This window comes from Macrotis lagotis, chromosome X, assembly GCF_037893015.1.
Source record: "Macrotis lagotis isolate mMagLag1 chromosome X, bilby.v1.9.chrom.fasta, whole genome shotgun sequence".
NCBI lineage: Eukaryota > Metazoa > Chordata > Mammalia > Peramelemorphia > Peramelidae > Macrotis > Macrotis lagotis.
In genome coordinates, this window is record NC_133666.1 from 636,600,924 (window position 1) to 636,624,475 (window position 23,552).

The 23,552-nt window shown below is 49.2% G+C and overlaps 2 protein-coding genes across 4 annotated transcripts; one reads left to right on the forward strand and one right to left on the reverse strand.

Moving 5' to 3' along the window:
• Nucleotides 1–5,919: 5,919 nt before the first annotated feature.
• Nucleotides 5,920–17,492, forward strand: MFSD12 (major facilitator superfamily domain containing 12). Of its 2 annotated transcripts, XM_074204149.1 has the most exons (10): nt 5,922–6,491; nt 12,077–12,287; nt 13,456–13,594; nt 14,166–14,351; nt 14,595–14,687; nt 15,021–15,113; nt 15,681–15,851; nt 15,955–16,049; nt 16,249–16,379; nt 17,184–17,492. In XM_074204149.1, exons 1-10 carry the CDS (start codon nt 6,227–6,229, stop codon nt 17,261–17,263), a joined length of 1,464 nt encoding a protein of 487 aa, XP_074060250.1. In that variant the 5' UTR covers nt 5,922–6,226; the 3' UTR covers nt 17,264–17,492. The 2 variants fall into 2 exon arrangements, with proteins under 2 accessions (XP_074060251.1, XP_074060250.1); XM_074204150.1 differs by lacking the exon at nt 16,249–16,379 and having other exon boundaries at nt 5,920–6,491; nt 17,184–17,272.
• Nucleotides 17,493–19,281: 1,789 nt separating this feature from the next.
• On the reverse strand, nt 19,282–22,731 carry TEKTIP1 (tektin bundle interacting protein 1). 2 transcript variants are annotated; one of them, XM_074204151.1, is made up of 4 exons: nt 22,590–22,731; nt 20,128–20,321; nt 19,753–19,878; nt 19,282–19,474 (listed from the first exon to the last, which is right to left on the reverse strand). In XM_074204151.1, exons 1-4 carry the CDS (start codon nt 22,664–22,666, stop codon nt 19,299–19,301), a joined length of 573 nt encoding a protein of 190 aa, XP_074060252.1. In that variant the 5' UTR covers nt 22,667–22,731; the 3' UTR covers nt 19,282–19,298. The 2 variants fall into 2 exon arrangements, with proteins under 2 accessions (XP_074060252.1, XP_074060253.1); XM_074204152.1 differs by having other exon boundaries at nt 22,628–22,688.
• Between the last annotated feature and the right edge of the window lie 821 nt (nt 22,732–23,552).

A 23,552-nucleotide genomic window follows, 5' to 3' on the forward strand; every position in this document is an offset into this window, starting at 1 on the left:
GTCCTCTATTTCATTAAATATTTATTTCCTCCCTGAAAGATTATATTCAGTTTTTGGGGTAGGCAATTCTTGGTTGTGATCATAATTCCTTTATCTTTCAGTATATCATATTCTAAACTTTGCAGTTATTTAATACGGAAGCTGACATATCCTGTGTAATCCCTACTGTAGCTCCATTATATGTGAATTATTTCTTTCTGGCCACTTGGAATACTTCTTGATCTGTGAGCTCTGAAATTTTGGGGAGTTCTCATTTTGGGATTTCTTTCAGGTGGTGATTGGTGGTTTCTTTCAATTTCTATTTTGCCCTCTGATTTGGGGCAGTTTTCTTTGATAATTTCTTTAAAAAAATGTTGTCCAAGCTTCTTATTCTTTTTTTTTGACCAGGTAATCCAATAATATATTATCTCTTCTAGATCTATTTTCTAGGTATAACTATTTTTCCTTTGAGAAATTTCACATTTTCTTCTTTTTTGTTATTGTTTTATCATAGTCTCATAGATGTCTCATGGTGTCATTAGCTTCCATCTACCACTTCTAATTTTTTTTAAGAAACTAATTTTTTAAGGAACTATTGACTTCCATTTGACCAATTCTATTTTTGAAATTCTTTTTTTTTTTTTTTAGTTTTTTGCAAGGCAAATGGGGTTAAGTGGCTTGCCCAAGGCCACACAGCTAGGTAATTATTAAGTGTTTGAGGCTGGATTTGAACTCAGGTCCTCCTGACTCTAAGGCCTGTGCTCTAATCCACTGTTCCACCTAGCTGCCCTGACCAATTCTATTTTTTAAGGCATTATTTTCCTCAATAAATTATTCCCTATACAATTGACCCTTTTTCACTATTCTCTTACATTATTTTTATTACTTTTCCTATTTTTTCTTCCATTTATCTACTTTGTTTTTAAAAATTCTTTTAAGCATTTCCAGGAATTCTTTCTGAGCCTGAAACCAAATTACATTTTTTCTTTGAGGATTCGCAAGTAGCTATTTTGTTACTAATGTTCTCTTCTAAGTTCAAGTTTTGATCCTCCCTGTTACCCTAGTAACTTTCTATAATCAAGTTCTTTTTTGCTTTTTGCCTTTGCTCATTCTTTTCTTCTTTTTGGGGGACTTGGTATTTTTATATGAAAGCTGAGTCCTGGTCCTACACTGTCCCAAGTTTTTTGTGTTGGAGCTCAGGATCTGGTGGTAGGAGAATGATCCTTGCTTGTATTCTGGCTCCTCCAGAAGGGTCCAGGATGGGAGCAGAACCAGGCCAATGGAAGGTCAGAGAAATTCCTAGAAGGTGAGATTCTCACTCAATTGGGCTAGGTCCAACCTGGCCTAGAAAGAGGCATGCCTCTCATTCTCCACTAGTTCTGGGGGCTGCCAAGGACAGAGGCCTGGTTTGACCGGTTGGGGATAGATCCAGAGGCCAATTCGGACATCAATTTAAGGTTAAACTTTAGCTGAAGTCTTTTGATTGCCTAATTCCCTCCCCAGTTGGCATTAAATTACTTCATTGTGCTAATCCAGCTACAAAGCCTCCTTAATTTACCCCACTCTCCTATGAAATCCTTGCCCTTAATTATACTAGTCTTTCCAGCCAGGTCTATTTCTGAATCTTATCTCTTTTCTTCATCAAAATTAAACAGTCTTCCCTCCACTAGATAATAATTATAATAATAATAATAGCTAATATTTATATTGCCTCTACTTATGAGCCAAGTCATTTTACAATTAGCATCTCATTTGATCTTCACAGAAAACTTGGGAGGTAGGTACTATTATTATTCTCATTTTATAGAATAGGAAACAGAGGCAAACAGAGCTTCTATGATTTGCCCAAGGTCACACAATTAGGAAGTGAGGTCACTGTACTACTGAGCAACTGGAAATCTTCCTGCTCAGCTCATCTGACCCAGTCTGTCTCAATGACCCTGCATAGGTTGGCTTGGGGACAGCTTTTGTTCTCCAGATGTTTTTCAATCTCAAACTAGCATCTCTCAAGGACAATTTTTTCTCTACTATCTCCCACAGAGTTCTCTCCATGGCCAATGGCAGATCATAGAAGTCATCAATTCCAACCCTCTGACTTTATAGAGGAAGAAAGGAACTCCTGGAAAAGTGGAGAGATTTGCTCAGAGCAGCTACTAAGTGTCTAAAGCAGGATTTGAACAAAGGTATTCCTGATGCCAGGTCAGGTACTCCATCGACAACTTTCACCAATTCTGTTCCCAGTCTGAACTCTTCTGGAGAACTAGGATGCCAGGGCCAGTCTTCCAAGGACACCTAATCTGAGACACACAGAGATGGATGAAAGATCTGCCTGCAAGATATTCTTAGACATAGACTGGGACACACATAGAGACATACTCGTATACTGTCACAAAGAAACATACATGGTCTTGGAGGATTGTGTTCTAAGTCCCTCTTCTGGCTTGAATGTTCTCAGTTCTATTCTCCTTCAGGTCCAGAGATTGAGGTGGATGACAAAAATGATAAATTAACATTTATAGAGTTCTTAAGGTTTACAAAATGTCTCCCATGCATAATTGCAATTGTTCCTCTTAAAGGGTTCTAACTGGAAGCAGAACCAGACCTTTGAGTGGAGAGGTAAGGATTGCGATCTGACTTTATGAAACTCTTGAGTTTTCTGCCCTCAGGAAATTGTGATAAAAGACCAGTTTTTAGCAGGGGCTTCATTATACAACAACCAGGCTCCAGCCCATTCCCTGAAGCAGATCTAAGATCTAAGGAATTTCCACCTGATTTGAGCAATCTCTAACCCCAACAGGATTTGGGTCTGAGAAGCCCAGAAGATCAAGAGAGGTTGCGGCTGAGATCTGAGGAGTCCAGGCTTGTGGGGTGGGGTGGGGGAAAGATTGGAAGGAAGAGTCTGTGGGATATTTGATCTATGGGAAGCTGCTAAGATCACATGTCAGGAAAGAACCCCAATACCCAGACAGCATAACGCAGAAAGGGAAAATGAGGTGAGCCAATAGGGAGGGATATTTAGAATATCAGACTTCTTGAATGTCTCCAGTTTCTTCCTTCCTCTGGACTCACATCAGATGGTTCATGTGTATACATCAGAATATCTGATTTCTACTTCTAGTACTTTCCCCCACTGACTTGGGGGAGACCACTTACCATTTTTTATACCTCAGTTTTCTCATTGTAAAATGATCTCTTCCATCTCCTATATTTTATGTTCTAAGATACATTCCAACTCTGACATTGTGTTGTCTAAGTTCTGTTTCCTTCTAGTTTTGACTATATTTTAAAATCCAATCAAGGTCCAGTTTCACCCCCTCAGTTCCTAGGTACCTAAACTTCTATCCCTTTCTACTTTTCCAAAGGTGTCTCTGGATCAGTCACTTATCTCCGCCATACCATCTAAGAGGGAAGAAGGAACAGGAATGTTTCCCATACATAGAATTAAACAGAGGTATTAGTTTTAGTGCCCCCAACCCATCAATTGCTCCTTCAATTGATTCATTATTTATTTTTTTAAGGTTTTTGCAAGGCAAATGGAGTTAAAGTGGCTTGCCCAAGGCCACACAGCTAGGTCATTATTAAGTGTCTGAGGCTGGATTTGAGCTCAGGTACTCCTGACTCCAGGGCCGGTGCTTTATCCACTGTGACACCTAGCTGCCCCAATTGGTTCATTCTTAATGCGTTAGAGCTGAGTCATGGTCCTGATTCTACTACTCACTGAGTGATCTTTGGCAAACTCCTATGGTTTTCCATTGTATTAAGAGAGGGATCATGCCCAGGACTAGGGCAGCAGGAAGAAGACTGGATATGAAGGCAAAGGTTCCAGATTTGGATTCCAGCCCTGACAGTCATGCCTTTGTTACCATTTGATTTTTCTGGACTTCATTTTTCTAGCCTATAAAATGAGAAGGCTCTAAGACTAAGTGACTTCTAAGGGCTTTTTCAGCTTAGAATCTATGATTTTAACATTATTAGGGCATGGGAAGTCTTCTGTGTTCAATTCCTGGTATTACATTTTAGAAAGGACTTTCAAAAGTTGGACACCACCAAGCTAATGAAAGGCTATATAATACATATGAAGATCAACTGAGAAACTGGGGAATGCTAAATCTGGAGAAGACTTTAGGAGGGTCTTAATAGCTGGCAAATATTCCAAGATCAATAGCACTAAGAACAATAGCTACAAATTGAAGAGAGGCAGATTCTAGATTGAAGCAGAGGAGGCAAAGGCTCCTTTTGTATTTCAGACATTGTGTGAATCAAGTTCTCTCATTTTTTATTCTGAAAACATCTTAGAAAGATGGTGGTATTCTTCCTATTTTACAGATAAGGAAACTGAAACAGATGGAGGTGCAGTGACTTGCTCGGGATCAGAACTCAGCTGGTGTTGCTAAGGATGCCAGGTTTGTCCTGTTTCAGGAGGCAGTTCATGCTTGCAAATAGAGGCTGGGCAAGTTGGGAATGCTGCAAAAATGGCATCTTCTTCAGGGACTGGTTGGACTGGATGATCTGAGACGACTTCTACCTCTGAGAGATTCTACTTTTGACTCCTGACCCTCAAGCTTTTGGTAGGTGTAGAGTCTTGGCGGTGGGAAGGGGAGATCCTATTCAGTTTGCACAGCAGAGTTTTAAAAATACAATCTCTAAATCCTAAAACTGGATCCATTCTCTATGTGTCCTGTTTGGGTATTGGGCTTTGGATTATTGTGAAATTTTCCTGTGCTTTGGGTTTTTAAATGAAGGAAGTCACAGTGACATGAATGGATTGAGAGAGCAAGGAGACTTTGAGAAGCTTCTTTCAGTCTCACTATATGGGATCAAAGGGATCGTTTAATATATCCACACATGAGCCTGTTTATCTGTAAATAAAATGCTACATCACCATGTGTCAGACAAGGACAAAATTGTTACACATGGCCTTAGAACAAGGCAGTTGCCATTCATGGCAAAGCTCTTTCATGTTCCCCCGTGACTTACTTGTACGGAATTGTATTCAATAAAAAATAAGTTAAAAACCCCGTCCCTGCTAGGGGCGTTGCGGTAGGTACCTGCCGCTAACAGCACCTGGGGAGCTGCAGGTCGCTCCTTTATTTCCAGGATCCTCGTGATTTTCCCCATCAGAGATACTCTCCCCTCTCGCGTGCCCAGGCTGGCCCGGGCTGGGGCCTCTGGCCCCCTTCCATGCCACTGCTCCCCCATTCGCAGGGGGGGAGAGGCTCAAGGGAAGGGGATCCACAGTGGGGGCGCCCCCCCCGCGTTGCCAGTGCCAGGTGCCAGGGCGCAAGGATAGCGGGTGGGTTTCCTGCGTGGGGTGGGCCCATGGGGCAGCGTCTGGTGCCCACGCGGCTGTGGAGCGCGCGCCCCTGTTTCTGCGTCTCGGCGCCTTTCCAGGTGCCAGGCCCGGGGAGGGGGCGGGGGAGGGCCCGAGGCCGCCCGGGTCCTGGGGCCGCCTCCGTGGGGGGCCCTGGGGGAGCCTCCCGGGAGGGGGAGGGGAGGGGGAGGGGAGGGGGAGGGAGAATGGGGAGGGGAGGGGGAGGGGGGAGGGGGGAGGGAGAATGGGGAGGGGGAGGGGAGGGGGAGGGAGAATGGGGAGGGGGAGGGGAGGGGGGAGGGGAGAGGGAGCGGCGGGCCCCGCTGTAGCCCGGGGCGCTAGTAAATGAGGGGAACCTCCTGCCAATAAAGCGGGCGGGCGCGAGCCTGGGCGTGGCCGCGCCGGGGCGGGGGGCGGGGCCCATCGCCGCGGGACCCCCCAGGCGGCCGGGGCCCGGGGGCGGGGCTCCCCTCCGGCCCCGCCCCCTGAGGGCCCGTGCGGCCGGCCGGCCCCCCCGGCTCCGCCCCCTATTGGCCGAGGCGCCCGCCAATCGCCGGGAATCCCCCCGCCCCGAGCTCCCCGAGCTCCCCGAGCTCCCCGAGCTCCCCGAGCCCCCGGCCCGCGCGGTCCCGGCTGCGCACGGCCGCGGCCCCGGTGGCGGGGTGGGCAGGAGGCCGGCGCCTCGCTCCGGGCTGCCGGGCGGAGGCCGGCTCGGCGGGCCGGGTGTCGCCCGGGAGCTCCCACGCGCGTCCGCGAAAGCAAGGGTCCCCGCCGGCCCGCCTCCGGGAAGGGGCGCCGCGCCCCGCGGGTCCCGCCCCGGGGCGGATGCCGGGAACCGCGTGAGCCGCGGGGCCCATCGTAGGCGGACGGCCTCGAAGTGACCGGTCAGTTCCGAGGGGCAGAGCCGCGGGCTGCGGGCGAGGCCGGGCCGGGGCCATGGCGGAGCCCGAGCTGCCGCTCGTGACTCGGCTCAGCTACGCCGTGGGCCACTTCCTGAACGACCTGTGCGCCTCCATGTGGTTCACCTACCTGCTGCTCTACCTGCACTCGGTGCGGGGCTACAGCTCCCGGGCCGCCGGCGCGCTGCTGCTGCTGGGCCAGCTGGCCGACGGCGTGTGCACGCCGCTGCTGGGCTACGAGGCCGACCGCTCGGGCGGCTGCGGCGGCCGCTACGGCCCGAGGAAGGCCTGGCACCTGGTCGGTAAGGGCGCCGCCCCGCGCAGACGGGCAGCGGGCCGGGAGCGGGCCGGGAGCGGGCCGGGAGCGGGCACGGGAGCGGGCCGGGAGCGGGCACGGGAGCGGGCCGGGAGCGGGCCGGGAGCGGGCACGGGAGCGGGCCGGGAGCGGGCACGGGAGCGGGCCGGGAGCGGGCACGGGAGCGGGCCGGAAGCGGGCCGGGAGCGGGCCGGGAGCGGGCGGCGCGGCCGGCTGTCTGCCCGCGGGTGTCCGTGTGTCCGTCCGCGTGTGGCTGGTCGTGCTGTGGAAGAGGTGACTGTAGGGCTCTGTGCCTGTAGGGGTGTGTGTGTGCTTGTGCCTTGGAAGAGGCGGCAGGGTGCTTGTGTGTCTGTCCCAGTGAGTCTGTGTTTACATCTGTGTGTGTCTGCTTGTGCTTCGGAAGAGGTGACCGGAGCGGTGTTTGTGTGTGCATGTGTCTTTCTGCGTCTGTATGTATCTGTTTATGCTTTGGAAACAGTGACTGTGGGACTGTTTGGCTGGGTGTGTGTGTGTGTGTTTATGCTTTGGAAGAGGTGACAGGGTGTGTGTCTGTGTAAGTCTGCATGTCTGTGTGTGTTTGTGTGTATCTGTGTCTGTAGTGTGTCTGTGTTTATGCTTCAGAAGAAGTGACGTGCGGGGCGGGGGTAGCCTGACGTCTAGGAAGAGCAGCTGTGAAACTCCCGTCCCAACCCTTCGGCTTAAAGAGGGCCTTTGGGAGCCACTGGGGCTGAATGGTGCCTCCTGCCTCCTGCATTTCTTCTAGTGGGGGAGGAGGGTCATCTCCTCAGCCTAGGTCGGCCTTGGACCGGGTGGAGGAGGAGGAGGAGGAGGAGGCATAGCTGAGCCCACTTCAGGAAGCTTGGCCAGAGGCCAGAGTGCCGGGGTGGTTGGAGCGGAAGCAAAAATTCTAGGAACCAATAGGAACCTAGGAGTGTTTTGGGGCTGCCAGCCCAACCCGCAGGAGGGGGGGAAGCCTTCTTCTGGTGGCTCTTGGCCTTGCCTTTGAATGCTGATAAGACCCAGACCCGAGCCTCCACCCATTTGAACTTTTCTCTCCCCACTCCAGACCTTAGAGGTAGCAATATTGGATGTCATTTATTTTCCAGTGGTCTCTCTCCAGTATGGGAAGTCTAGAATTCACTCACCCGTTCTAGAATCTGGGTGTCATACGGATAATTGGGCAGGTTCCTAGAAGCCAGGTGTTTTCTCCTTTGCCCTATAGACCAAAGACCAAAGGGACTTGGGGCCTACTGAGAACTGTTTTGCAAGAGGCAGAAAAGGAAGATCCCCACTGGGGCCTCCCATGGTCTCCCCCACCCAACCCCTCACTTTTACAGCTTCTATTCCTAAACCCTGCTTTTTCTTGAGTGTTGGGAAAGGCAACTTGCTGTCCAAGGGTTGGATTGGTGACCCTGAGAACAGGGGATGGGGTGTTGCTTCTTAGGTGCTGACCAGGTAAATGCTGGGATTTTGTAATACTGTAAGGAAATCTGTGCTTGTCCTGGAGACTAGAGACTGGGGTTTATAATAATTGGTCAGCTTTGAAATGCTCTCATTTTTCTAGTCTCCAGAAGGATGAAGATAATCCTTATCCTCTCTCCCTGGAAGGAGAAATGACCTTCCTTCCCCACCCAGTCAGGGAGTCAAAAGACCAAGGATCACCCTATTCCTCTTCTATCTTCCCGTAAACTTGTAGAAAAGGTCAACTCTTTTCACCAACTCCACAGCTATTAACATAAGTTCATTTCTGAAAAGTTTTAGAGTAGCAACTTCAAACATTTTTCTACTCAAAATCTTCCCATCCCTCTTCTCTCACTTGACCTTCTCCATTTCTCTTGCTGATTATTTTCCCTTTGACAGATAGGAAAATCGAGTATCAAATAGGAGGAGATGACTTGTCCAAGGTCACAGAAAATAAGCAAGTGAACCTGAATTTGAAGCCCTATGTTTGGTTTTGGGGGCTATATTTTAAAAGGAAATCAATAAGCTGGAGAGTCTTAAGGATGATGCAGAAAGGCCTTGAATTAGAGTATAGAGTTAACTGGTCATATTTAGTCTAGCTGAAAGAAGATTCCAGCATAATAGGGTTTAAGAGTTTGAGGGGCTGTGAGTAGAAAGCAGATCAAACCTGTTCTCTTTGGCAGCAGTGGATGGAACTTGCAGACAAATTCAGGTTTGATCTAAGGAAAGCCTTCCTAATCAGTGGAGTGATTCAAAAGTGGGATGAGCTGGCCTCAGGAAGTGGTGGCATATCCCCTTCCCCAGAGCTCCTTAAGGTGGATGACCACTTTTTGTTAGCTAAGCTACAGAGGAGATGCTGATGTAGAGCCTCCTTTATGGTTCCATGCCAGAGGTGCAAATATGAACCAGCTGCCATAGACTTGAGGAGCAAGGAGGAAGAACAGTGGTAGGGGCAAAAACAGTGAGCTCAGCTTCAGTCATATTTGTGGCTTGTTTGTCACTTTGTGTTTGAAGTACTGGGCAGGGGCATTCAAGTGGAAACGTCCTTGGACAAGGCTATCACACGGCCACACTCTTCCCTCCTTGGCTCTGACTGCTTGTTGAAACTTGAAACATTCCCTCAGAAAAATAACTCCTTCCCATCAACACACACACACACACACACACACACACACACACACACACACACACACACACACTCTCCTTCTCTTATTCCTCCTCTTTCTCTTACCCTCCCTTTCCTTTCTCTCATCTCTGCTCTTCACTCTTTTTCTTCCTTCTCCCTCTTCTCTGTATCTTTCTCTTCCTTCTCTCTCCTATTTCTCTCTCTTCACCCTCTCTCCTATCTGATTGTATCTTCCTGTCTCTTATCTCCCTTTCTCTTCTGTCTCTTTCTCTCTCCCCCCTCTCCTTTCTTCTTTTCTCTCTCTCCCTCTCTCCTCTGTCTCTGTCTCCTCTGTTTCTGTCTTCCTCTCTCTGTCTCTGTCCGTCTCTCCTGCTCCTCCTGCACTCTGAAGCTGAGTTTGGGAGCTGTCGTAGTTGCTGTGTGTAGGGGACAAAGAGCAAGTCTTCTACCCCATGAAGTTTCCTTCACCAAGGACATGAATTCCCGACCTGTCCTAGGCCCCCCAGTGTCTGTCTCCTTCCCCTGCAGAGCCCTTGGAGTGGAGACAGCCCTTCCCAACACAGAGTTCAGATAATCTAAGGAGTCCCTCCTGGAGATGATGAAGCTGAGGGTCCCCTGAGAGACCCTTAAACTCAACTGTCCCTGTTCCTTGGACAAGCTGCTTCCCCTCCCCTCAACCACCCAAGGAGTCATTAACCTGGCAGGGGGAGGGAGGGGTCTAGAGAGAATGGGCAGAGCTGAGGTCCATCTGGAGCTCTGGTAGAGAAGGGATGATAGAATTTCATTTAGAGTTGGAAGAAACTTCAGAAGTTTTACAGTAACTGAGTCACAGAAGGGAAATCTTGGGCTCCCTCCACTCCTGGGAGATCCAGAAAAGCTCAAGAGAGCCAGTTTTGGTTTCACTTCCCAAATCTGGAGTCACAAGGGGCAGAGGAAGGAAAGTCATTTGGGGATGAGACAATAGATGATATCACAGAAGAGCAGGTCAAGGGCTGTACCTGTGGAAGCTGGGACAGGGATTCTCCCTTTAAGGACAGAGAGGAATCACAGAATGTTGCATTTGGAGAGACCTTCAAGACTCCTCTAGCCTAACTGTCCTTTCCTAGGCCTTGGGTGGGGAGTGGCCCATAGTCACATAGAGTCATTGAATGATCTGACTTTAGAAACCCCAGGAAACCCTAACCTGTTGATATTGGTTTGGTTAGACTTGGTGGTTGGAGGGTGAAATGGTTTGGGGTTTCCTTGTCATCTTGTTCCCCCAACTCCCACCGCACCTCTCTCTCTCTCTCCCCCTCCCTCTCTGTGTCTCTCTTCCTATCTGTCTGTCTGTCTGTCTCTTTCTCTTCTTCCTTTCTCCTCCCTCAGGACCAACTGGGTCCTATGCCAACCAAAGTGAGAGTCAGCTGTGGAAAGAATTCTGGGCTAGGAGTAAAGTCCTGGGTTCTGGTTTTGATTCTATCACTGAGTTGATGTATGACTTCAACCAAGTTATTTTGATCTGTGGATCTCATTGTCATGATCCACCTGTAAAGTAAGGGTGTTAGATTAGATGACTTCTAAGGACCTTCTCAGCTCTGACATCCCATGTTCTGAGGACCCTCCTAGCCCTGACATTCTGTATTCTAGGCTCCCTGCCAGTTCTGGTATTTCATATTCTAAGGACCCTCCAGCTCTGACCCTCTGGTTCGAAGGGCCCTCCCAGGATTGTAACATTAGGCTCTATCAAATTGGAGTGGAAGAACCTGACCTGAAGTATCAGGCAAATCACCCAGAGCCTTTATCAAGGTGCTCCTGTGCCTTCTGTCTGGGTGCCCATGTAAGGAGGGGTGGCTGAGAGGCCCAGACCAGGTTCTGGGGATCAGAAGAGGTTTTGCAGGTGAGGGAGACACCAAGCTAAGACTCAAAGCACAGATTCTGAAAGGCTGAGATGAGGTGGAAGCATGATCCCAGTACAGGTGGACTGGATGGCAGGAATGCCCAGAGGGAAGGAAGCAAGCTTTGATGAGGTGCCTTCTCTGAGCTGGACATATCTGAGTGCTTTATGAATATCTCATCTGATCTTCATAACAGCAAAGTAGTTATCAGTATTATCCCCATTTTGTAGTTGAGGGAACTGAGGTGGACAGAAGTTGTGGCTTGCCCAGGTCACTCATCCAGAGTCTTGTGACTCCCTGTGACCAGGATATTAGATCAGCCTCAGAGAATGGCTCGCTGGGCAATTTGGCCTCAGGTGAATGTGTATGAAAGTCATTTGAAGTAAGGTGGGGAAGATAAACTGAACCCAGATTGTAGAAGGCCTTTACAGGCCAGACTAAGGAATTTGTCTTTCATCTACCTGGGGATAGTAGGGAGCCACTGAAGCTCTTTGAGCGAGAGGGAGGGGCTGACAGTGGACAGATCTACCCTATAAAGGAAAGATTTGTCAGAGAGCTCAGAGGTCATCATCCAGCCTCCTTATCCTACAGATAACCTGAGGTACAGAGAGACCAGGATTCAAGCCAGATTCTAGAGCCTAGAGGCTAGAGAGATCCCTATCAGGAAGATCTGTGTGGGAAAGGTGAAGGCCTGAAGAAGCCAGCTGTGGTGTCCCTGTGAACGGGGTAGAAGAAGATGCTGGGAAAGATGGGGGCCGAATTGGCTGGTCTCAGTGACTTCCTGGTTCGGGTTTGAGGCGAAGGAGAGGAGATTTTCAAGAGAAATAGGGGAACTGGCTGAAAGGGGGTAGATTTGGGAGAGAAGGAAGAATTCTGTTCAGGACCTGTTGATGTTAAGGCACCGGTGGCTTTGTCTGGAGATGTCTAGCTTGCTTAGGAGGGACTTTGGCCCCAGAATTCAAGGGTGAAAAAAGGGAAAAATATATTGGTTTTGACCTTGTCAATTCCACCTAGTCCCATTAGTTTAAAATGGGGTGGGGGGAAGGCTAGGTCCTTCTAGCTCTAACTGTCTAATCTGAGGCCCGGTTGCCTTTTCTTTTCCCCCATTAGGCACCATTAGTGTTCTGCTCTCCTTTCCTTTCATCTTCAACCCTTGCCTGGGTTGCTCAGCCTCCACGGCCGAGTGGGCCGCCATCATCTACTACGCACCTTTCATTGTCATCTTCCAGTTTGGCTGGGCAGCCACCCAGATCTCCCATCTGTCTCTCATCCCTGAGCTGGTCACCAATGACCATGAGAAGGTAGAACTCACCGCTTTCAGGTAATTCTGGGCCCTCTGAGAGGGTTCAAAGCAGCCCCAGGTTCCTTGGGAGAGGTTCTCTGGAGCACTCTCCCCTCTCCTTCCCCCCTCCTTTGATTGCTGTTCTTTTCCTCTGCCCCATAAGTGGGTGAAAAGTGAAAGTAATAAGCCCTTCCTGGCCCTGCGGAAGGTATCTGGTTGAGTGATAGAAAAGTTCAGCGTATGCTCTTTCTGCTCTTTGGGATCTCAAGCCCCTCAGGAAAACTAGACCAGAACAAACCCAGGTTGGGGAATGTTAAAATCAAAAATATTTATGTAAAGATCCAGTGGCATCAAGAAGAAAATCAGCCTCTAGTTCTGGCTCTGGCCTGTTTCCTGAGCTTTAAAAGGAAAGTTCAGTTCGATGAAAGGCTCTTTCTTCAGTCGGTCACAAGCTTTTATAAAATGCCTACTGTGTGCTCATTGCAAAAGCAAGGTTTCTGTCCTCAGGGACCTCACACAGTCTACTATGCCATGAATCCCTTTGGCAATCAAGCACATAAAATACATGGAATAGCAAAGGAAACCAATTATGTTGAAATAAAGATAGCAGAATTTTTAAAAATTGGAAGTTGACTACTCCCAAGTTAAGAACCCTCAGGTGATTGGCTGATCTCAAGACCCTGCCTATCTGGCACTGGTGAGCAAGGTGGCTTCTTCTTCCTCTGATCCTCTGGGAGTGTAAGCCCCTGGGATGGGCTCCAGCCCACAGTCCACCTGCTGCCTTTCCCTAGATCTGCCCACTTGTGGGGTATTGCTGCAGGCCTCTGCCTGAAGTCCTTTGTGGGTAGAGGGTGAGGAGCATGGGGCTGGTGGGCGGGGCAACGGTCAGAATTACCTAACCCTGGGGATGCCGCAGGGGCTGGGGCAGGGCCCTGGGGGATGGGAGCTGCCTCCTTCTTAGCTTCCATCTTGAACTAGAGGGGGGTTATTAAGATCTGGCCATGACTGGGATTTGGGGGAACTATTCCTTGTGGTTAGGGGAAGGGAAGGGATTGTCTCAGTGCCTTAGTGTTTGGGGGCAGAAAAGAGAGAGATGAGAGGGGGCGATTTCTGAATTGAGGAGAGAGGGCCCTGCCCAGGAAGGAGTAGGTCTTTCACCCCAACCCTTGCTGATGCCTGCCTCTTTTCTTCCTCCCTCCCATTCCAGGTATGCCTTCACTGTAGTGGCCAACATTGCTGTGTATGGGGCTGCCTGGCTGCTTCTCCATTTCCAGGGGTCCCACTCTGAGGCCCCTGATTCAGGCATCAGTGACCAGCTAGGCCTACAGGATGTGCCAGTATTTAGGGTGAGCAGAAGTGCTGTAGAGCCTGGGGGAAAGAGAGCTAGGGCTAAGGGGAAGCATTGAGAAAATGGGGGTGAGGAGATAAAAGGGAGAAGAAGCAGAGGGCTGGAGGAGATTTGGGGGAAGACTGGGAAGAGAGGCAGAGAATATGAGGAAGGAGGATTAAGGAGTGGAAGGACAAAGGCTTGAAGGGGAGATGGAGGATGTAGAGCTAAATCTGGGAGCAGCCTGGCTGGAGGAATGGGGCCTGGCCCCATGCGGGGGGGGGGGGGGGTGCATCACCTGCTGAGGAATAAGGAAATTCTCAGGGATTGACAGGTTTGGAAGGTCTGTTGGCCTCCAACCTCCCATCAGCTGGAGTTAGGTAAGAAAAAGAAGTTGAGGTAAGGGACAGAGGTCTGCATAAGTGGGAGGCAGGGTGAAGGGCATTAGATCTTAAAAGGCTGGAGCCTCCCCTGTGTCCACCCTGGCCCAGGCTTCACTAGTTGAGGACTAGAAGGGGAGTAGGGCAGGGCAAGGCCAAGAGAAATGGGAGGGGCCGAGGTGACATTAACCCTCTCCTCTGCTCCCCTAGAACCTTTCCCTGATGGTTGTCTGTGTTGGTGCCATCTTCTCCCTGCTCTTCCACCTGGGCACCAGAGAACGTCCGCGACAGCGGCCTAGACCCGAGGAGCCCAGTGAGCACAGCCCCCTGCTCCCGCCCACCCCCCAGCCCATGCTGCTCTGGAAGCACTGGCTCCGGGAGCCTTCCTTTTACCAGGTAGGAGCCAGCTACAAACCAGGGAGACCTCCTAGTCACTTTCCCTGAGCCAGGGCCCTCCTTTAGCCAAGGGGCCTCTTGGAACCCGGCCCTGGCAGATCTCACTTTTAAAGCTTGCTCTGCCCTCTCTGTCTTAGCATCCCTTCTGTCTCTGCTCTGTGCTGTGGCCCTTCCCTCCCCTCCATACACACATTGTATGGCTCAAGTGTCTGTTCCTCTGACTCTTGTCTGTCCGTTCCTCAGGTGGGTCTGCTGTATATGAGCACACGGCTCATCGTAAACCTGTCCCAGACATATATAGCCATGTACCTGACCTATTCCCTCAACCTGCCCAAGGTGAGGCCCCTGAGCAGGAGATGAGACTGGCCAGAATGGGAAGGAGTTGGGGCAGAGCAGAAAGCCCGGGCTGGGAAGGAAGGGGCCCTTAGAACAGAGGAGTGGGACTGGGAAGAATCTCAGAGTCCAGTGTCCTCATTTTACAGATGAGGAAACTGAGGTCCAGCAGTGGGGGTGGGGGAGAGGAAGAAAGGAATTTTTCCAAGGTCACAGACTGACACTCAGGGTTCTCAAGGACCCTGGGGAACAGAGGTGGGGGGAGTGGGAGCTTGGAGGGTGGGACAGTGATGGGCAAACAGGACTGCCTGCCCTACCCCATTAATCCCCCCACAGAAGTTCATTGCGACCATCCCCCTAGTGATGTACGTCAGCGGCTTCTTCTCCTCTTTCCTCATGAAGCCAGTGAACAAGTGCATCGGTCGAAATGTGAGTGACACGATGGGATCTGATGGAGATACGGTTGGAGCAGGGTCATGCTTAGACCTTCCAGTGTGAGAGATGGGTCCTTCCTTAGACAGACACACTTGCCAAACCTCTATTTTAGCTCTGAAACTAGAGGCCCCCAGAGGGGAAGGGCCTCAGATGAGGAGCTCTGGGAGGTCCAAGAAGCCCAGACTGGAAGTCTGCCAGACTCTCTTTGTGGGCATCTCCAGGGAAGGGGCACCTGCTGCCCCTTGCAGCAGCCTGATCCACTTGGGGCCGGCCCTTGGGAAGGTGGTTCTGGCTTCCTGCCTCAGTCTCCCTTATTGTAATTCTACCCACTGCTCCTGGTTGTGCCTCCAGAGCTCTTCTGGCCCCACCCACTGCCTTCCTCATCAGGAAGAGGGGGCAAATATTAGGGGGAGCTACAGAAGAGAAAAGGGGGGACCTGTAGATGACAGCCCCTACCACCATGTGGTATATACATATGCAAATGTATATAATATTTAAGCCTATTTTAGTCTACTTGTTCCATGTCCTTCTCTCTTTCCCACCCTTGTTCTCCACCACCAGCTGACGTACTTTACAGGCCTCCTGGTCATCCTAGTCTTTGCCTCTTGGGTGGCACTGGACAACTCCCTAGGCACAGCTGTGTACGGTGCAGCAATCCTCCTGGGTATTGGCTGCGCCACCATCCTGGTTATGTCCCTGTCCATGACAGCTGACCTCATTGGCAGCCACACGGTAAGGGCTGGGCTGGGCTGGAAGAGCTTGAGGGAGCTACCTGTGCCCACCCAACAGTGCCAACTCCTAGGGGACCTGCTGATGGCCCTCTTCTCCCTTCCAGAACAGCGGAGCCTTTGTGTACGGGGCCATGAGCTTCACAGACAAGGTCGCCAATGGGGTGGCTGTGATGGCCATCCAGAGCCTCTACCCCTGCTCGTGAGTCTAAGGCTATCTTGCTGTCTAGGGGAGGGCATTTTTGGGGTTCAGGGAGGTGGTGTACTTGAGGGGAGAAAGGGTGCACTGTCAAGTTGTGATGTGGATGGATTTGTAATGGTGATGATCCCTTTGTCTCAGCTCTTGTCTGGGACAGGTAGTTTGGTGGGTAGGAGAAACTCACAGGCTGGCATCTCTCTAGCTCAGAATTGTGTTGCGCAGCCTGCATGGGCTTCTACCATTGGGTGATGGTGGCTGTGACCGGAGGTGTGAGTGTGGCTGCTGCCCTTTGTCTCTGTAGCATCTTTCTGTGGCCCATCCAAGTTCGATTCTGTGAGTTGCTCCTAAGCCCCCCCAGTTCTTTATCCCATCTCTTCTTCCCTGAATCAAGGGCAGGGTCATTTTGTCCCAGATAGGGTAAGGGGGTAGAGGGTAGGGAATGGAGTTAGGAGGAGGCCTTTCCCTTCTTCTGAATTAGCCACTTCCCTCCCTGCCCTTTCTCTTTCAGGAGATAGTCTTAAATCAGGAGGGAGGCAGGTTCCTGCCTAGGCTCCAGGGGAAGATGAGACTGGGTATGCCCCTCCTAAGCCCAGGGTTTCAGGTTCAAATTTTCATAGATTTGCAAATATTTTACATAGGCAAATCTGTGAAAACTCCAACCCGAAACTTTGTCTATAAGCTTCAAAATAGAGCTTTTCCCTTTACCCTTTGCATATTCTCTGCCTCCCCCCCTCCCTTGATTCTTTTCCCTAGAGGCCTCCTTGGAGGAAAATATTGATGAGATCTCATTAGTGGGTCAAAGCAAGACCTTGTTAAACTATTCTTGTAGCCCTTTTCCATGCCCCTCCATTAGGATTCTTAGGAACTAGGTTGGGTTTGGGGGGGAGAAGGTAATTCCTTTGCCAAGGGATTTTCCTCTAATTTGGCATTCTTGAGGGGTGGGCTTTGTTGGCTGGGGATTGAGGGAGAGCCCACTCCCATTCTCTCCAGTTTCCATGATCTTCAGGACCACCCAGAGGATCTTTTAGGAGCTGAGGGGCCCTCAGGGGTTAGGGATTCTGAGAGGGATGGCGGGTGGCCCTGGGTTCTGAGCTAATCCCTCTGTGCCCGCTCTTCTGTCTCTCCTCCTACTTCTAGATGACCCTGCTGTGGCTGACCCAGCTGAAGTCTCTACTATACCAAACTCGGCCGCCTCCCAGGACATTACAGTCAACTGAACACTCAGGATACCTCAGCTTCTGTGCACATGGACTCTCCTCCTCCCCCTTCCCTGGATACCGGGACTCGGATCCAAGAGTCTCCTGCAGCGGACCACCCCCAGCTGGCCTGGGGAATCCTAGTCTCTCTGGCCCATTTCTCTAACCAGGGATCTCTGGGCTAGTAGCTGTTTACAAAGTATGTTGGACTAATGAATAAAAAACCCACTGTGAGTGTGGGGACTCGACACTTGGGCCTGGTGTGCACACTTGAAGGGACAGAAGGATGACTAGGAGAGTGATGGAAATTCCAACCTCTTGGACCCCAGAATCATGTTCTCTCGTTTCACCCTTACCTCTGAGCTTTTAAGGGTTATTAGCCTCAAGATGGAGGGGATATACAACCTAGACCCTGAAGGGAAGGAGTAACAAGCTCTTTTCTTTGTGCCCCTTCCACTTCTGGAGACCCGTGCTAGGGCAGGTGATGTGGGTACCAAGAAGATCTCCATTCTCCCCCCGCCCCACAAAGACTTGGCTATATCAGAGGGAAAGGGGAGACACTTGGCTCTTCACCTTGACTCCCTCCTTTCTGGGTCTTTTTTTTTCCTATCTGCATAATGGGAATGATCCCTGCCTACTTCCCTTATGAAGACTTTGGAGAGGTGTCTTTGTATGGCCTGTGTTTGGGTTATGCTTACCATGCTGAGATTCATGTACAGCATCTGGTCTTCAGGCCCTCTTGAAAAATACCTCCAGTCTTGGGGAGAAGCCACTTCCCTGGAAGCTTTTCTCCCCTCCCTCTCCTGCTCCCCTCCCCAGCTACCCCAGTTTGTCTGCTCTCTGGTGCCAAGTAAACCCAAGTCTTATCCCTCTGTCCATGACACCCCCCCTCAGCATGAGCCCAACACCGCTGTTTCAGACGTGTATGATGTTTTCTTCACTCCCTTGCTCCAGCCATTCTTCTCTATCCACAATCCACTCCTGCTTGTCAGTTTTCCTCCTAAAACTGAACTCCAGACCAGAGGGTGTGTATAGGGGGTGTTGTCCCAGGAGTTGTCTCCCCTCACCAGATACGTGGGGTATTTTTTGTTAAGCATAACAGAAGACTTTGGGCTTGACCCACCCCTAGAACTTCTAACCCACATCTGACCCATCCTATACTTTGGCAGTTGATCATTTGAACCTGTGTCAGGCTTCATTTTTTTTTTCTCTGATGAATTTTGTTCTGTTAGACTTAACCCATTATTTGGGCCTGTTAGATGCGTGCCCACAGATACCACAATGGGTGTGTGTACTTGTGTGGCCTTCGAGTTTATAGATGTAGATCGGGACTGTTGTGTGTTTTTTTTAACCATTTTTGTGTCATATTTATATATGAAGGAAATGTAAGATTTCAGCTAGGGGAATTCAATTTAAGATATTTTTCTCTACCCAATTTGATAAGAGATCTTGATATCAATCCCTCATTAAGAAAATCAAATGTAGATGTATATACCCATAGCAAACGAGATTAGCTAAAGCACTTGGCTTCTTCATCCTCTGTGTCCATTAAATGGCCCATCTACAGGTCAAGGCAATCTCTAGCCCAGAGTTAGTGAAAAAGACACTCTAGGTGGGCCTAGACCCCATCTATCCGGACACTGAGCTTGTCGCCCGAGATGCATCCTAAGGTCTATCCTATCCCCTTCAACCCATCCTGAGCCCAGCCCCTGTATAAGCTGTGCCTCAAGTCTCACTTGAAAAATGGAGACAATACCTTCCTACCTAGCTTACAAGGTAAGGATCAAATGTGATGTGGAATGCACTTTGCAAATTTTAGAGAACCATAAAATGTTGGCAGTTATTGGAGGTGAGCATAGACTTGACCACTGGGATCCAGATGGGGCTGGGCTACCCCAGCTTTCCCCTTAGTCCTATATCCCACCAGTTGGTGGGATGGAAAGTACCCTGGTAGGACCAGGTCTAGGGAGAATGGGAGGAAGGGTGAATGGAAGGGCTGGCACAACTCTCTAAGGCCCTAGGAAAAGTGGTCATCCATCCACAGTGTAAACTTTTATTATGAGTGTTTGAGTGTGAGAATCGATGGGGACCGCTGGTTGGTGGGTGAGCAGTAGGGCTCTGTGTTCCATAGTCGGAAGTTCCGGGTGGTATAATGTGGCCGATTGGGCCCAGACAGGAAAGGGACATAATTGGAGCCTTTGCCGGTTGGAGTCCCAAAGTGATTCCAGTTACCTGGGGGGAAGATAGGAGTGAGGAGGGGCAATGAGGGGCAATGTTATTCTGTTATCTTGGGCAACTTCCCTCTTTTTTGAGAGGGGCCTTGGACACCTGGACTGAAACAAGGTTTGACCTTACCAGCTGTGGAGCTAGGGCTAAGATTGGCAATGACCCTCTCCCATCTGTGATAGCCCCTTTTCCCTCTAGCCAACTTTCCCACTTTTGGTCCTCTGAACCCAGTTGCAACCCTGTCCATCCCCATACCCTTCCACCCTTCCTTAGTTTCAACTTACCAAGGTCCTTGCACAGGAGATGCTTGTCCTGCCATAGAAAGCTCCCCCAGCGGGTGCTAGGCACCACATACTGGGCAGGTAGTATGGGATCATACCAGTAACTTTCTCGAAGACGCTGGTTATAAGCTATCAGGGAGGAAGAGGTTAACTTCTGAATGAGGCCCTTTCCTCCCCAGTCTTTTTTCCTATCTAGTCCCAGGGATGAGCCTTCCAAGGAGAAAATGATACTAGTCTCAACTCTGTTACTAACTTCATGGTGTGATCTTTAGATGAGCCTCACTCATTCTTTTGAGTCTCAGTCAAATAGGGGTGGGAGTTAGATGTCTACCCAGCCGAATTCATAATGTCCAAGTAAAATAAGGGTACTGGCCTTACCAGGGGGCAAGGTCTGCTCTCGTTGGAGATAGACTTCGCGCCATCGGGTGTAGGCAGGACGGCTGTTAGCATTGGTCAAGCCAGTGTACCACCATTGTCCTATGGCATCATGTCCCATAGGAGTGGACTTCCATCGGACACCCTGCTTGATGATGGGTACCCATCTAGGGCCCGGAAGGGTGAGGTACTCGTCGCTAAGAGGAAGGAGAGAAGAGCTGTTAAGGCTGGTTGGGAGTGTAAGAACCCTCAGCTTCCTCGGGGGACCTCAGTGGGAGGAGGCGAAGTCAATGGATTCCTCAGAATAGTTTTTTAAATGCATAAAATACAAAGGAAGTCAATTATATAGATAGTTGTTAAAAATGTTTAAGTTCATGGATTCCAGGATAAGAATACCTGCTTTTTTGGGGCGGACGTGGGAGAGAATGGGGAGAGGAGAGGGACACTGAATTTGCAGATTTTGTCCTGAAGTCAAGTTAGCTATGAAGGGATGGGAATGCTATGGAAAAAAAATCTGGGGCAGGGATCCCCATTGATTCATTAGGGGGTTAGGGTGAAGGAGACATGGGCTTTATATATTAACATAACCTCATCAGATATTTAGGTGCCAACGCTCCTATTTAGGAGGCATAGAAGACAGTCCAATCCTTGGAAATTCCAAGAAACACACTGAAAGAAAGATGAGAGAAATCTAGTTGGGGTGGCATCACAACAGCCACAACTGGCAGGACTCAGGTGCTTAAGTTCTGGACTCTACATCTTATTCCCTGAATCCTCGAACCCCACTGTCTTGCCCTGCACCCTCAATGCCCTCATCTTTGGTAAACCCTAAAGCCCTACATAATGTGAGATGGTTGCTACCTGTAAAAAGAATGATTCTTGAATTCCCTACCCCAAAGGGTAGCTATTGTAAAGATCACAGGAATTAAAAGGTAATTATAATGATGACAATCCCCAATAACGAAGATAGAGACCCTGGACCGAAGGCTATTTCTGGGCCCCAAAAGACTGGGAGAAATTTCCATTTTAAGGTTTTCTGTATCTTATAAAAGTCAACTTTTATTAACTGCCTAGGAGGTATCAGACACTGCTAAACTGTGGGAAGACAAAGGCAAAAACAATTCCTGCCCTCCAGGATCTTAAGAGTCTAAAGGAATTAGATGAGATCCAAAGTAAATAACTAAAGAGACTTGGTGTTCTGGACTCCTGGAAGATCCCAGTTAAAATTCAACCCCAGGCACTTACTAGCTGTGTGACCCTGGCCAAATCACTCAACCCTTACTTGCCTCAGTTTCCCTCTCAGGATTGTTCTGATGACCAAATGAGATATTGCTAAATTAATGAGCATGCTGTAGATGCTAAATAAACGTTTATTCCCCTTTTGTTGTTGAATCCTTTCAGTCTTGTCCAACTCTTCATGATTCCATTTGGGATTTTTTTGGCAAAAAATACTGGAGTAGTTTGCTATTTCTTTCTTCAGCTTATTTGACAAATGAGGAAACTGAGGTAAACAGGGTGAAGTGACTTGCTCAGAGTCACACTGGTTAGTGTCTGTGGCCAGATGTGAACTCAGGATGATGAGTTTTCCTGATTCAAGGTCTGGTGTTGGGTCCTCTTTGTCTTCCCCCTATGTGCAGTTATTTAGATGTTAGAATATGAACTCCCTGAGGTCCATCCAGTGGTTTTTCTCTTTTTAAAAAAAAAAAAGTTTTGAATCACTAATGCTTAGCACTGTAATTGATGGACTTAGTCATTCTTTAGACACACAATGGATTCTGAGTAGATGAAAAGTGAACTTCTTTAAGAAGGGAAAGTACTAACCATAACGAAGAAGAGGAAAACCAGGAAGGACTGTGCAGAAGGTGGCATTTGAGCTGATCCTCCACAGGAGCAGGAAAAGTCGCTAAGTGATGAGAAAAAGCTATGGGGGCAACCTGATGGCTAGTCCAGAGGCCAGAGCAAAGGTGGAGAAGCTCAAGAGGAACTGCAAGAGGGCCAATGTAGTTGGATCTGGTTTGGGGGCTTCAGTGGAGGGAAATGTATGAAGATTGGAAAGAGAGGAAGTAACCCAGTTGAGAAGAGCCCGAGGATGAGAAACTGAGGATTTGATAAATATTTGTTATGTGAAACTGGAAATGGAATGGAAATAGAAAGATTATATGGACCTCAAGGGTTCCCTTTCAATTTATCTGTTTTCCAATCCAAGAATCTTGTTCTCTGTATTCTAAAGTACATTTTTAATTCTGATAGATTATATTCTAAGGTCCCTTCCTTGCTCTGTCTTCAGTTTTTTAATGTCCCTTTTGGCATCAGCTGTTTGGGAGTGGTGGAATCAAGTAGCTCCCCATTTTCCAAACCAAACCCATTTTAACTCCACAAGACTTGTGATGTTTCCAGCCTTGGAGAGGACAGAGATGGTAGGGATGGGGCTGCGGCAGTGCCCATCTTCCATCCTAGAGACTCACCTATAGAGAGGTTGGGGGAAGACAGTTTCCATAGTCACCTGAGAGACATAATGACGATCCCACTTAAAGCCTCCCATGTCTGCCTCAGGCTAGAACTTCTCCTAGTGTCTTCTAATTATTGTCAATTGTTGCCAACAACAGAGAGAACAAGCAGCATTGGCCCTAGCAACAAATGAAGGTGAACATGGGGGGGGGCTGGGATGGATGGTCTGCCTGGCTGGCACTACTGGCAGAAGAATCTAGTCTCACATTAGGGGAATCTGTGTCTGTGTTTGTTGGGGGAAATCAGAAGAGCTCTAGTTTCAGTGTAACCCAGAGTCAGTTTCTTGGGGGACCCTCTCTGCAGAGCTGGACTGAGCCCATAGGTCTTTTATTGATTGGTAGATACAGAGTTGTGAAGGAGGTCAGGGGATCCAGGAGGCAGAGATCAGGAGGGGAAGCAGTATTCTAGGCATAAGTAACAGTCAAGGTCAAGGCAGACAGGGTGGCATAGGAATTATGTTGACCTTAGGGGCTTTGTCTTTCACTACTTTTTTTTTTTAGGTTTTTGCAAGGCAAATGGGGTTAAGTGGCTTGCCCAAGGCCACACAGCTAGGTCATTATTAAATGTCTGAGGTCGGATTTGAACCCAGGTACTCCTGACTCCAAGGCCGGTGCTCTATCCACTGCGCCACCTAGCTGCCCCTTTCACTACTTTTAAAAAGTGTTTTGTTTACTCCCAATAAACTCTTCCTCATAAGGTAGTTTATTTAAGAACACAACCACATCGAGATATGTCTGACAAAGGATGCCTCTTCCTGACACACTCCACCACCTCTCACCCAGGAGACAGGAAGAGAGAGAATCCAAATGAGCTCCACCACCCTTTCTCTGAAATTATAACTGGGCAGGATCTCAGCAGAGTTCTTTTCCTTTACCCCATTGCTTTGGCTATTTTCTGAATGAATGTCCTTCATTTCTAAA

Bases quoted from the DNA above. Each gene is read 5' to 3' on its own strand.
- TEKTIP1 (XM_074204151.1), bottom strand. From the start codon at position 22,666: ATGGGAGGCTTTAAGTGGGATCGTCATTATGTCTCTCAGGTGACTATG. The intron at 20,322-22,589 runs GTGAGTCTCTAG...CCTTCCTCTTAG, and splicing joins TTCCCCCAACCTCTCTATAG to CGACGAGTACCTCACCCTTC. The intron at 19,475-19,752 runs GTAAGTTGAAAC...TCTTCCCCCCAG, and splicing joins TCTCCTGTGCAAGGACCTTG to GTAACTGGAATCACTTTGGG.
- MFSD12 (XM_074204149.1), top strand. From the start codon at position 6,227: ATGGCGGAGCCCGAGCTGCCGCTCGTGACTCGGCTCAGCTACGCCGTG. The intron at 15,114-15,680 runs GTGAGTGACACG...CTCCACCACCAG, and splicing joins ACAAGTGCATCGGTCGAAAT to CTGACGTACTTTACAGGCCT. The intron at 16,050-16,248 runs GTGAGTCTAAGG...GCATCTCTCTAG, and splicing joins CAGAGCCTCTACCCCTGCTC to CTCAGAATTGTGTTGCGCAG.